At 40.4% G+C, this 12,911-nt stretch overlaps 5 protein-coding genes across 7 annotated transcripts; 3 read left to right on the forward strand and 2 right to left on the reverse strand.

Moving 5' to 3' along the window:
• Nucleotides 1-535: 535 nt before the first annotated feature.
• Nucleotides 536-1,703, reverse strand: LOC104817491 (60S ribosomal protein L22-2-like). Its single transcript, XM_010546706.2, has 2 exons — nucleotides 1,355-1,703; nucleotides 536-876 (listed from the first exon to the last, which is right to left on the reverse strand). The coding sequence occupies exons 1-2, from the start codon at nucleotides 1,591-1,593 to the stop codon at nucleotides 732-734; spliced, it is 384 nt and encodes a 127-aa protein (XP_010545008.1). The 5' UTR covers nucleotides 1,594-1,703; the 3' UTR covers nucleotides 536-731.
• Nucleotides 1,704-1,943: 240 nt separating this feature from the next.
• On the forward strand, nucleotides 1,944-4,135 carry LOC104817493 (60S ribosomal protein L7a-2-like). The gene is made up of 7 exons (XM_010546707.2): nucleotides 1,944-2,018; nucleotides 2,299-2,340; nucleotides 2,427-2,628; nucleotides 3,184-3,353; nucleotides 3,446-3,574; nucleotides 3,670-3,762; nucleotides 3,849-4,135. The coding sequence occupies exons 1-7, from the start codon at nucleotides 2,016-2,018 to the stop codon at nucleotides 3,978-3,980; spliced, it is 771 nt and encodes a 256-aa protein (XP_010545009.1). The 5' UTR covers nucleotides 1,944-2,015; the 3' UTR covers nucleotides 3,981-4,135.
• Nucleotides 4,136-4,571: 436 nt separating this feature from the next.
• Nucleotides 4,572-7,961, forward strand: LOC104817494 (caffeoylshikimate esterase). 2 transcript variants are annotated; one of them, XM_010546708.1, is made up of 9 exons: nucleotides 4,572-4,723; nucleotides 4,835-4,925; nucleotides 5,068-5,100; nucleotides 5,596-5,631; nucleotides 6,287-6,433; nucleotides 6,766-6,896; nucleotides 6,996-7,133; nucleotides 7,291-7,389; nucleotides 7,498-7,961. In XM_010546708.1, the coding sequence occupies exons 1-9, from the start codon at nucleotides 4,649-4,651 to the stop codon at nucleotides 7,867-7,869; spliced, it is 1,122 nt and encodes a 373-aa protein (XP_010545010.1). In that variant the 5' UTR covers nucleotides 4,572-4,648; the 3' UTR covers nucleotides 7,870-7,961. The 2 variants fall into 2 exon arrangements, with proteins under 2 accessions (XP_010545010.1, XP_010545011.1); XM_010546709.2 differs by lacking the exon at nucleotides 5,596-5,631 and having other exon boundaries at nucleotides 4,574-4,723.
• Nucleotides 7,962-8,452: 491 nt separating this feature from the next.
• Nucleotides 8,453-10,022, forward strand: LOC104817495 (small nuclear ribonucleoprotein Sm D2-like). Of its 2 annotated transcripts, none has more exons than XM_010546710.2 (6): nucleotides 8,453-8,515; nucleotides 8,594-8,658; nucleotides 8,754-8,778; nucleotides 9,218-9,292; nucleotides 9,496-9,600; nucleotides 9,707-10,022. In XM_010546710.2, the coding sequence occupies exons 2-6, from the start codon at nucleotides 8,654-8,656 to the stop codon at nucleotides 9,821-9,823; spliced, it is 327 nt and encodes a 108-aa protein (XP_010545012.1). In that variant the 5' UTR covers nucleotides 8,453-8,515; nucleotides 8,594-8,653; the 3' UTR covers nucleotides 9,824-10,022. The 2 variants fall into 2 exon arrangements, with proteins under 2 accessions (XP_010545012.1, XP_010545014.1); XM_010546712.2 differs by having other exon boundaries at nucleotides 8,463-8,515; nucleotides 8,604-8,658.
• A 1,555-nt stretch (nucleotides 10,023-11,577) lies between these two features.
• Nucleotides 11,578-12,571, reverse strand: LOC104817496 (21 kDa protein-like). Its single transcript, XM_010546713.1, has one exon. The coding sequence runs from the start codon at nucleotides 12,398-12,400 to the stop codon at nucleotides 11,831-11,833; it is 570 nt and encodes a 189-aa protein (XP_010545015.1). The 5' UTR covers nucleotides 12,401-12,571; the 3' UTR covers nucleotides 11,578-11,830.
• Between the last annotated feature and the right edge of the window lie 340 nt (nucleotides 12,572-12,911).

Consider the following 12,911-nt stretch of genomic DNA (forward strand, 5'->3'; position numbering starts at 1 on the left):
ATTATGGAAAAAAGTTTTGCCTTTTTTTATTATTAATATTAAAAAGGGATTCCTTGTATAAACAAATTAATATATAATTGACATTGACTCATTGAAATAGGAAGTCTAGGGGGAGACGCAAGTCCATATTATATTAGTGCTTAATGACTGTTCATGGAATAATTAAGGTTACTTTAATTGGGTTTATCATTAGAAACTTACTGTAAGTGCTTTTTGACGTCAAACACACAGCCGGGGCCCCATCGTTTACGACGAGGAAAGCCACGGTCGAAAAAGACAATCTTTATTGTGATTAAACAATTCAATGTATTTTGGATCGATTTCATTGATGAGTCAATTATTTCTATGCAGATTAAATTAAATAATACAAATCGAGCAATCACAACCATACCACTTGTGCCAAATCCAATGCACATCCCGTTCGCAAAGTAATGGATCCAAAACGTCTCTCGAGTTTTACTTTGAAAATTTCACCAATATCTATGATTTCTATTGAAATATGATCAGACGAAGTTCGATTTCAGAAGCCATAAACAAGCGTGAATACGAAATTGGATTGCAGAAGAGAAATTGCCGTCTTATGAAAGTGGGAAACTAACAGACAAGCTAAAGAACTCTGCAACTGAAATTTCTCAGGATAACATTTTTGGACAGGATCTCAGCATGTTCAGACAACTGACGAGACGATGGAAAATAAACAAAATGCAACCAAACCAACCGGGTTGGAGTTTTCAGTCTTCCTCTTCGCCCTCGTTCTCGGCAATGTTGAAGTACCGTAGCTCATAGACACTCCTATCCTTGTTCGAGGCAATCACTCGAAGCCAATCACGAACATTGTGCTTCTTCAAGTACTTCTTAGTCAAGTACTTAAGGTATCTGAATCAGAACAAAGAGGACATGATTAAGCATCTCACGGAGGGGAAAAACTGCAACTTTATCCAAATCAGCCACAACCATAATCCAGGGCCAATCCGATACATTTTCTTATGGAGTACACGTTATACAACCAAGTTGCAAATCAAAGAACACCCTGAATCTCATTTGACAAATGGGTTTCCATTGTCGAGCTTCAAACATGATCACACATTATGCCATTTAATCAATGAAGGTCGTGAGCGCTCAACATCAGCCGCAAGTTACAACCTTTTTTTGGAAATAAAGTTCAAATCCCTGACTTTTTCTAAAAGCTGATACAATGCGAGAGAATGCAACAATTCAATAAAATGTAAAGCGAAACAAAATCAATTTCTCCAACAAATCCAACCACATTATAGACGAAAGGGAAGCGATTCGGAATCCCAAACGTGTCCGCAGCAAATAAAGGAACACCAGCGGTTGTTGTCGATTCATTTACCTTTTAGAGAAGTTCGTGTCGGCAGTGACAGTGATTTTGTTCTTGTCACGAGTAACGGTGATTGCATCTCCGAGAGCACCGGGTTTGCCGCCGACCTTGATCCTCTCCTGGAGGAACTTCTCCAGAGAAGCGATGTCCATGATCTTATCCTCCACTGGCTTCGAGCAGTCGATGACGAAGCTCGCCGCCTTCTTCTTCCCCCCTTTCGCTGCCACCGACGCCGCCGCTCCTCGACTCATCGTCGTCTTCCTCTGCTCGGCGAATCACTGGGTTATTTCCCCTGACGCTGGGCTACAGTTGTGGTTCAGTTCTCGCCGCGCGTGAAAATGTTCTTGGGGAAGATGAGAGAGATAAAAATGGCATCCGTCTAGGGTTTTGGTCTTACGCAAACGACGACGTTTCACACACGGTATTTTCGGAGTCATCAAACGGTGTCGTCTAGGAGTGTTTGCGTGTGAATTGTATAAATAGAAAGCCTCATCTGCATGAGCCCATAAACATTTTCGGCCCATTAATGCCAGGCCCAACACCAAAAAAAAAAACAGAGGAAGGAGAAAAAATAAACAGCACGATTGCCCTACCAGGATCATTTGCGTATAAACACTAACCCTCATCTCTCTCGCCGCTGCCGTCAAGCGAACTTGCCTCGGAGGAAGACGAAATGGTAAACCCTAACCCTATCTTCAAATTTTCATATTTGAATCACACATCGTTTCCGTGTCTCTTCACCATTGTTCTCTGATTCCTTTTTTTTCCGCTCTCTTCTGTCCTTTGTTATCCTGGGGTTTTCAGTGATTTTAGGCTATTCTCAGAGCAGCATCTGTGCCTTTTTTTTGTGTTTTCGTTTTCTTATCTGAATCTTGATTCGATCTCTTTATGTTGGCTTAGCTCCGCTTAGTCAATCGTTTTTCTAAGATTTTTGCTAATGCAACCACTGGATTTAGGCCCCCAAGAAAGGAGTTAAAGTGGCTACCAAGAAGAAGCCGGTATACTCTCATAGAAAGTTCTTCTTTTCAAGTAGCATTTTTTGTTGGTTCTTATAATTCTGTGTGTTAATATTTTGATATTGTAGGAGAAAGTGACAAACCCATTGTTTGAGAAGCGGCCCAAGCAATTCGGTATTGGTGGTGCCTTGCCTCCCAAGAAGGATCTTTCTCGGTATATCAAATGGCCAAAAGCCATCCGCCTCCAGAGGCAGAAACGCATCCTTAAGCAGAGGTTGAAGGTCCCGCCTGCTGTTAACCAATTCACTAAGACTCTTGACAAGAATCTAGGTAACTTGTTGTTTTGCTTGTCATGTTTTTATTTATGCAAATCTATCTGCCTGTAATGATAAGCGAATCATCTTGAATGTTTGTTGTTTCTTTATGTCTATGACTCTATGCTTGTGTTTTCTTTTTTGTTTCTAGCTAGTTGATCCTATGTTGCATTACGATTGATACTTTCTCGACATTGTCTGTGTTTTCTTTTCTATCTGCATACATTGATGGGATTTCTCTCCGGAAATCATTACTTGACTAGGGGCAAGCTTAATCAAATGCTTGCAAAGCCCAAAGTAACCGTCACAAATCAACTAGTAGTAGCGTTGATGGTCCTCCTGATAACCAGGAGATCCTCCGTGAATCTCATTGTCTCATATTCCATTGCCTTGTGGAGCAGCGTTGTTGCCATTACCTCTTGGGACTGGCCATGAGACACACATACTGTTTCTTTTGCATGTTTTTGTTTGTTTGTTTGTTTTTATGCGATTTCTCTATATGCTTTCCATATGCACAGAATTAATTATATATCTCAGCACTCTAATTCGGCCTGTGTGCTGGAAATTGCAGCAACCAGCGTCTTCAAGCTCCTCCTCAAGTATAGGCCAGAGGACAAGGCGGCCAAGAAAGAGCGTCTTCTCAAGAAGGCCCAAGCTGAGACTGAGGGAAAGCCTTCCGAGGCCAAGAAGCCTATTGTTGTGAAGTACGGCCTCAACCATGTGACCTACCTCATTGAGCAGGTAGTCTTTTTCTCAAATTGCAAACTTTCCCTTCAGCTGTGGTGAAGTTTTTCCAGAACCCGAAAATTTTACAAGGCTTTGCCTGATTGCAGAACAAGGCGCAACTTGTGGTGATTGCTCATGACGTTGACCCAATTGAGTTGGTCGTGTGGTTGCCTGCTCTGTGCAGAAAGATGGAAGTCCCTTACTGCATTGTCAAGGGGAAATCGCGTCTTGGAGCAGTAATATATAATCTCTGCATCTGGCTTTTAGTTCAAATAGTTCTCTTCAGTAAGGACAGACAATGGATAAATGATTGTTTCTTATTGTCACTCAGGTTGTTCACAAGAAGACTGCTTCTTGCCTGTGCCTGACCACTGTCAAGAACGAGGACAAGATGGAGTTTAGCAAAATCCTCGAGGCCATCAAGGTAGACAGTAGTGTACTAGGATAGTGAACCGCTTGTGTTGTTGAAGAAACTTGTGTTTTACCGATCTGGGTGTTTATGTTTTGTAGGCAAACTTCAACGACAAGTACGATGAGAATAGAAAGAAGTGGGGAGGTGGCATAATGGGGTCCAAATCTCAGGCAAAGACCAAAGCCAAGGAGAGGGTTCTTGCAAAGGAGGCTGCCCAGAGGATGAGCTAAGTCCCTTTGTTATGTACTCTTCAGTCACTCTGTTTCCCCATTTTTTGTCATTTCTTTGTTATAGCTCTCGGATTTTATTTTTATTTTTGAACTCTCGAATCACCATGTTAGTTCAATCTCAGTTCTTTCGGATATGACCCTTTCTCGGTTCTTTATCCAAGTGATCTAAACTAGCATGGATGTTGTGCTTAACTGGCACTGTAAATCCACATCAATTTTCTTTGAAAGTTGAAAATAATTGGAACGTTTGTGTAGTAGACCAATTTAAAGATTTAAGACAATGGGGCAAAAATGAATAAGAAATATCAGTGACCTAATAATTGACCGATATAAAACATTTAAGTTTGAAAATGGTTACACAACAAAAATAGTATAATACGAAATTATTTGAACATTTTCGGGGTTATTCCGTATGTATATATACCTTATGAATCACAAAAAGGGATGGGCCTGGGAGGAGAGAGGGACGCCATCTGTCATCATCTCTCGCTTTTCCCCATTTGGGCCTTTCAGCCCCAAACTTCCTCTCTCTTTGAAAATCATTTACAGAACCAAAACAAACAATTTCTCCTATAAATAGAGAACCCCCCGCCCTCGCATCCTCCTCCATCCTGTCTCTCTCCCTCCAAAACTGCGGACGAGGAATTCTGAGGGATACTGAAACTCCGATGGACGTCGGAACTTATACTCAGCAACGTATCCTCTCCGATCCGATCATCAAATCCGAATACGAGTACCACGAGGTCTCTCTCTCTCTCTCTCTCTCTCTCTCTCTCTCTCTCTCTCTCTCTCTCTCTGGAGTCATCTTACAGGATTCGGGTTTGTAATATATAATGTGCAAATTAACTGAGCAGGAATATATAAGAAATTCGCGAGGCGTAGAGCTGTTCGCCTGCAGCTGGGTTCCGCCTTCTTCTCCCAGAGCTCTCGTCTTCCTCTGCCATGGTACTCCCTCTCTCTCTCTCTATCTCGAATGTGTCGAGACAGTGTATACATATGCCTACACTTTCGATATTGTCCGTTTTGAAATTTGATTCGAAAGCAAAAAAAACCCTACCAATGAATAGTATGGTGTTCTTCTCTGCAGGCTACGGAATGGAGTGCAGTCGCTTCATGAGGGGTATTTACTCTCTCCCTCTTTAACGCAATCTCTCTCTCTCTCTTCCCATCTTTTTATTTAATATAAATATTAATAAGATCTATAATTTCCTTTTCCAAAGTAATTATTATATCTCCAATTTGTAAAAGAAATCCTAAACGTGCAGAAGATCGTAACGCTCAATTCTGTTCTACCTTACATGTATATATATATATATATATATATATATATATATATATATTTTGATAAGTCGGGTTTCCCAGTACCTTACATGTATATATGGGGAACATAGGGAAGAAAAATCACTAATTTATTATCATTACCATACCAATAAATTCTAACAGTTGTCACCTGTCCTTTTGTAGATGTGAAACAATACGTGGTTGACTTGAGGTTTAATTTCTTCCGGATAATATAATAATACGACATGATCCAATTATAATGCTGCGTATGGCAATACAAGTGAATGTACCTTAGAAAAAAATCTAATCTTTTTTTTTTTCTGGTGAATATAAGATAAAGCAGCTGCTGGTGCTGCTGCTTTTGCTTACGGTAATGCCCATTTCTGCATTTTGCACTTGTCACTCTTTGGTATCCTTACCAGCTGATTTCATGACAAGTTTTGTCCTTTTACTGTTTTACGTATCGGTGTTCGTTTGAAGACGAATTATGTATATGTGGGTCGAATCAACTGGCCCCCAAAACAAGGGCGAGGACTTGACTCCATTGGCCACGTAGTAGATGTCGTATATTGGTGGTAGATAGATGCAATCAATGGTTATATACATACAGTGTCCTTTTACTGTGAGTTTGTTTTTGGAGGTTCAAAGTGAAAGAGAAGAATGTGTAGTGAGGGGAGGAGGGAGGGAGGGTAGGTCAGTCCGGTAGGTGTGGGTGGGACAACAATCAGTAACAAAATTTGGTCTTCGTGTGGCTTCTAATAGAAACTAACCCGCTATTTTACTGATTTCTCTACTTGATTAGGGAAGAATTAAAATCTCCTAATCGACCGACGCTTTGACTAATTAATTACCTTCTGGTCCCAAAGTACATATGGTTTTGATTTGACTTGCAGCAACTACACATGTTCGAGTGGTTGGTTACTTGGTTTGTTCCTTTCATTAGAGCTTTCTAGAAGGAAATGCTTATGGATGAAAAATTGTTATAAGTGAATGGAATATTCATATATATATATATATATATGTAGAATGCGGAATGAGAATGGCTTCGGCGGGATACGCGGTGTTTGGGATGGACTACGAGGGCCACGGTCAGTCCAAGGGCGCTCGCTGCTACATCAAGAAGTTCTCCAACATTATAGATGACTGCTACGGCTATTACACCTCCATCTGTGGTATGCTTATCCATATTTATATCTATATCATCATCATCATCACCATCATCATGATCATCATCATCTTCTTCTTTGTTGTTATATATTGTGAAATAGAAACGTGTTTGATCTACCAACTACTAACTGACCCTTTTATCAATTGCGTGGGACCAATGACAATTACTATCCTTAGAAATGAATGCTGCATTCAAGATTCTGATTTGAAAATTATCTTCCTTTTTTTTTTAATTTGTACAATTTGGGAAACCCATATGAAGGAATAGACGTAGACCGATTGTACAACGCACCTAAATTTCAGCTCGTGGTTTTGTGTTTTGCCGCTCACGTGGCAGCACAGGAAGGATACAGGGAGAAAGGAAGATTCTTGTATGGAGAATCCATGGGAGGTGCAGTGGCACTGCTGCTTCATAAGAAAGACCCTTCCTTCTGGAACGGTGCCATTCTTCTCGCTCCAATGTGCAAGGTAAATTAGACACCGATGATGATGATGATTTAATGGCCGGATTGCCGATCGAGGAATGTGGTTTTTGAGCTGAGATATGTGAAGGGCGTGCATGTGTAGATATCGGAGAAAGTGAAGCCACACCCCGTGGTGATAAATCTGCTGACGAGAGTGGAAGAGATCATACCAAAGTGGAAGATTGTTCCATCCAAAGACGTTATCGACTCTGCCTTCAAGGACCCCTTCAAGCGAGAAGAGGTCTATATCTTCCTCCTCTGCTACATATACACACACACACATATATATATATATATATATATATATATATATATATATATATATGTATATGTATTCCTCAATTCACCAACTTGATACGTCTACATGCATCTTTTGTTCTAAAATATCATGGGTGCAGGTAAGGAACAACAAGCTGATCTACCAGGACAAGCCCAGACTCAAAACTGCTCTTGAAATGCTCAGAACCAGCATCAACCTCGAAGACACGCTCCATGAGGTCATTACATTTCTAGTGTTTCGATCCATTATGTATATACATGTATATACACGCACACATATATGGAACACACTTGCAATATATACATGTTTGTGTGTGTAAACGTAGATAACGACGCCGTTCTTGGTGCTGCATGGGGAGGCAGATATCGTGACGGACCCTGAGATTAGCAAATCATTGTACGAGAAAGCCAGCAGCAAAGACAAGACCATTAAGATGTACCCGGGGATGTGGCATGCGCTGACGTCAGGCGAGCCCGACCACAACGTCGACCTCGTCTTTGCTGACATCATCTCCTGGCTCGACGTCCGCACCGGTGACGCCGCCTCTCTCGCCGTCACTCCCATCCGCCACTTTAGCTTCTCCGTGGAGAAGGTCACCAACGGCGTTAGTAACGGCCAACGGAGACCTAAACGGCCCCAGGCCAGTCTCCTCTGCGGTTTGGGCGGTGGCCGTTTGCTCCATCACTCTTCTGTGTAATAATAATAATAAAAAATACTCGTGCACTTCTCAAGCAATGCGTGTATTTGTTGGAATAATATATAACCATTAACTTCTCTTTTTTCGAATAAGTCTAATTTGCAGCATCTTTTCATTCATAAATCATAATCATAGATGAAATAATTGAAATGGGTTTATTAATCAAACTAATCGAGATAAAAGCCATTCTCAATATCGTGGGTTTGATTCCACGGTTGGGGAGGGACGCAATTTCTGAACTAAAAATAGTCCATATACAAAGATTGGTTCTGGAAATAAGGTGAATGTAGTCGGTTCGAACGTTCGGATAACCATCCTGGTTATAAAAAATTTTTTATGTTGATGTAGTCATTTCCCTTTTGGATAATACTGATTAATTATTGATGTTGTGGGAGTTATTGTGAATATCTAAACGTAAGGGGTCGAAAATCAAGTTCTTTGAAACAGTTGGATTTCTGTGAAATAGTTTGGGAAATATAATGGAAAATAAATAAAATGATCAATGTATGGGCCTTGAGGCCCAATAGAAGTACTAATACTTTATGTGGGCCTCTTTCACTTCAGCCTTTCGCTTACCGCCTTGACCCTTCTTTTGTTCATCGTCTTCGGTTACAGATCTCTGGAAAACGAAAGCCGGATTCCGAAGGTAAAAACCCTAATTTTGTCGATCTGATTTCTCTACAAATGTGTTTCCGTTTATCGACTTCTCATCCATTCACCCTAGTCGTTTGCAGTTCCAACCTAGTCGGCGAACTTTCTCGGGCAGAGTTCACGTCAAGTCAGCATGAGGTCTTTCTCTACCGTTCTCAGTCTCTTCTACGTTTGAATCGCGCTTGTTAGCAAGTTTTTGACATTTCTTTTCTCTTGATTTTTTCCCTGTGCAGTCGGCCGATGGAAGAGGATACTAACGTAAGTAAATTTCTCGTAATCGACTGGTTTACTGCTCTGTTGTTCTAGCTATCGTCTCCTTCTGTGGCATAAACCCCTAATAACCTCGTGGAAATAGTTTTGTTCTGTAGTACTCGAGAAAAAGGATTCATTAGCCATTTCCGTCTGGTTGCCTCCCTCGCTTTGCTTTCTTGTGTTTTTAAAGTTTCAAAATTTAAGTTATGACTCCATCAGGATTTGTTTCTCGGATTCTTGTTCATATGTAACCTTCTGGTGGCTGTGTGTTAGTAAATCACCAAAGTAGGTAAGGTAGTTCCTTAGATTGTCATGTCTTGCATATACTGTTTGGAAGTAATGTGCTTGTTAGCGCTTTGAGGTGTGGAGTAATAAGTTTCCCTACTCGATATGGTTTCTTTGGTCATTCTTTTCTCGGCCCCATTTCTTTACACTTTGTTAACAGGTAAAGAACGAGGAGGAGGAATTCAACACTGGACCACTCTCTGTTCTGATGATGAGCGTTAAGAACAACACCCAGGTATGCAGATCTTGTTGTGCTCTTAATCTTTACGAGCCAGATGTAAGAGGATGTCCTGATAGTTTAGTTTAACTGTTATAATGGATTTTGTCGAGCGGTCTGTTGTTCCTCCAATCCAACAGCTTGTTTATAGCACCTGCTTGACGTTTTTGATGAGTTTGTGGATTCATGGCATGATGTATTATCGTAATTTGTTCATTCAGGTGCTAATCAACTGCCGGAACAACAGGAAGCTTCTCGGGCGAGTAAGGGCATTTGACAGGCACTGCAACATGGTTCTTGAGAATGTCAGGGAAATGTGGACCGAGGTAAACCTAGTTCTCGACTGCTACTCTGTACCCATACCACATGCTTTGTTCATTTAGAGAAATTTCTACAATGTCTCAAGCTTTTTTATCTGCCCTCTTGGTCTAGGTTCCAAAGACGGGAAAAGGCAAGAAGAAGGCTCTCCCTGTGAACAGGGATCGGTTCATCAGTAAGATGTTTCTCCGAGGAGACTCGGTGATTATCGTCCTCAGGAATCCAAAGTAGAGAGAGACTAAGAGGTCCAATCCTTTTATGGTTTTTCATGTCATGAGAGCTTCTGTAGGTAATCTAGATTTCTGTGGCAACACCGCTATGTTTTTTTAGACCCATGAACTGTCTGAACGAAATATTCTGTACCCCGTGGAGCTTCATTGATGTAGCCTTGTTTCTATCCCTTACCATATGCAAAAATGGGTTCAAATTCTGTCGTCTGCATTTGTACGAATAACGTAAATGGGAACTAATATGGTAAAAAGAAGCGAGGCAGAGTCTCTACCAATGGGTGATGCTTAAGAGCCTTTGTTTTGGTCTTCAGCCATAGAAAGTGTCGCTAATCAGTCACTCTTAGCCTTAGGCTCGGGTTAATGTTGATCGTTTGACTAATTTCAATATTAAGGAACATTAACCAATAAAGTTAGTGTATTAAATATTTAATATTAGGAAATAGATTATCTTACTGCTGAACTGGGGAGTCCAATTAACAGGTTCATTAAGGTAATACAAAGTAGACATAACTGTGTTTAACGTTGAACAAAAAGAAGAAGATGCAATTGTTATTGTAATGGGGCTGATATAGTGGCGGATCCGGACACGTTAGCGTTAATGTCTGTAATAGATTTGGTGATGATGATGACTTCATTGCCAGAATCTATGCTCTTCCGCTTCCTCTACTGTACAAAAGATCGATTGCCGATTCAATTGCATCTTGTACTAATATATATATATATATATATATATATATATATATCACCCTTAACGAAAAAAAGGCAAAAAACAAATTGAGACACAATGCAATCTAGTATTTATTTGATCATTAATACACTAGGGTATGAAGAATTTTTTAAAAATATTTAGGGCTCAAATTGTCGGGGGGGGGGGGGAGTACATGTCACATGTAGCTAATTAAAGCTGTTATATATATATATATATGCTCGTGATGATAAAAATGGAAAATGCCTATATATTTATGAACTAATCTGGTCTATGAAAATTATTAAAATGACTTCATCATTTGGGATGAAGATTAATCAAAGGATAAGATGCAAGGTGAATGGTCTCTCACTGTTAGGTTTCTGGACTTGAGGGCTATATATATATATATATATATATATATATATATATCCTTTAGATATTCACGTGCATGGCTTTCCAACACATGTATTATGATGTATATATAGTCCACAAAATGATCATGTGTATATATAGATCATATATTATTAATTACACAAGAAAAAAACCTTCAAACTTATGCATGCGTGAAGTGTTACACGCACGCTAAAACGGCATCAGCCACTTTTGAATAAATAAATAAATAAAAATCTCTCGAGACGGCGTTAGGGTACTTTGAGTAATCCATTGTTAAATCACAATTTTATTATTATTTTTTAATACGAGCCTCATAATATGCGTGTACTTGGATTGTTCATGCATGTGATCTTTAAGCTTTGGTAGTGTTTTTCATTCGTATGTTGTTTCCCCGTGTGTGCTTTATTTCCATGTTCATTAACGGATCTGGGCCTCAATTTAAATAGAAATAATGGGCCGTGTTACTTCAACTATTGCTCATTTTAATTTTTAGACGGCCCAATCTTCTCAGGCTTTACACAAATCCATCAAATAAGTCATCGATGTTGAATTTTTGTCTGACGGTAATTAAATTATTTTCGGTTTGATGATTTTGCTTATAATTAAATTAAGGATAGATTTACAATTCGTACACTTTGAAAATAGATAGGTATTCATAATAGAACAGCTGCCCAGACGTATACGTACCTTGGCATAATTAATAAAAGCACATATAACAACAACTGTATCCATATAGTATGTACCACATATTTTAAAGACAACGAAGATATATATAGACACACCTTTATCACTTAATTATTATGCATCTAAATAATCATATAATATAACTGGCTACTCTTCTATATATATATATATGTGTGTGTGTGTGTAACCATCACCTTATTGGATAACATGCCCGAGAGTGGAATAATAATTGCGCTTGAGAAACTACAAACCAGCGGTCGCGAGCTTGTTGACGAGCGCGAGTGCGTTACTCGTGAAGTACATAGAGTTGGCGACCCTTCTCCGGACGATCCTGACCGTCGATGTCCTCGTCCCCGCGTACCCATCGAGACACGTGTCCTGATCCGTGAGGGCGGCGCTGAGCCACGTGGCAAGGTTGCTCATCTGCTGCTGGAACTCGGTCGCGGTCAGCTTCCTCAGAACGGAGAGGGACATGTGGAGGTCGTCGAGCGCGTCCTGCAACAGCTCCCTGCAGTCCGCCAACGCTACGCGGTCGCGTTTCCCGACAGCCGCCGAACGCTGCGTCTCCGCGATGCGTTTGAGGACGCGTTTGGTCTCCGCTATGGTCACGGAGACGCCGGCTCGGGCCCACTTGCTGGGGCTGTTCTTGGCCGCCGCCGAGAATGGAGACAGCGATCGGATGCAGAGTTCTTGGTATCGCGTTACGCTACACGCGTCCCTGACGTAGGCGTCGTTGTGTCTCGACGCTAACGATGGATGCAATTCTACCAGCAAGAGAGAGAAGAGAACTGTAATTCTGATCAAAGGATTCATTTGGTGTTTTTCTTTCCCTCTCTCTCTCCTCTAGCAAAGTTCTGAACTTTAATGTAAGGGTTTATATGGGAGAGTGAGGGGTTATATATGACGACGAAGATGACGTGGATTTGAATTTAGGGTTAAGTTTGAGGTATGACAGTCTTTTTGTCGGTGTCGGCTATTTAAGTTCATAATCACAACGGTAAAAGATTTTGTTTTTATTCATTTCTAACGAAATTATGGCTTTAATTACGTATCCTAATTAGCAGTTAGACGGCGGGACGATTATTCCTAATTCATTCACGATGATTTATTAAGATCCTAATAGAAACGGTTCACCATGTCAACATTATATTTTTGGTAAGAAATGCGTATGGTTTCGTGCCCATGGTGTAGTTTGTATCCCAAAACGATATTAAAACTAATGATATTAAAACTGGTAAGTGGGTATGCGTAAAGAGTGATCCACCCAGTTTGAACCCCACTTGACAAATCACATGTTTTTAAAAAAAAAAACTAATAATACTAT

The sequence above is a fragment of the Tarenaya hassleriana genome, unplaced genomic scaffold, assembly GCF_000463585.1.
Source record: "Tarenaya hassleriana unplaced genomic scaffold, ASM46358v1 Cleome27, whole genome shotgun sequence".
NCBI classification, from domain to species: domain Eukaryota; kingdom Viridiplantae; phylum Streptophyta; class Magnoliopsida; order Brassicales; family Cleomaceae; genus Tarenaya; species Tarenaya hassleriana.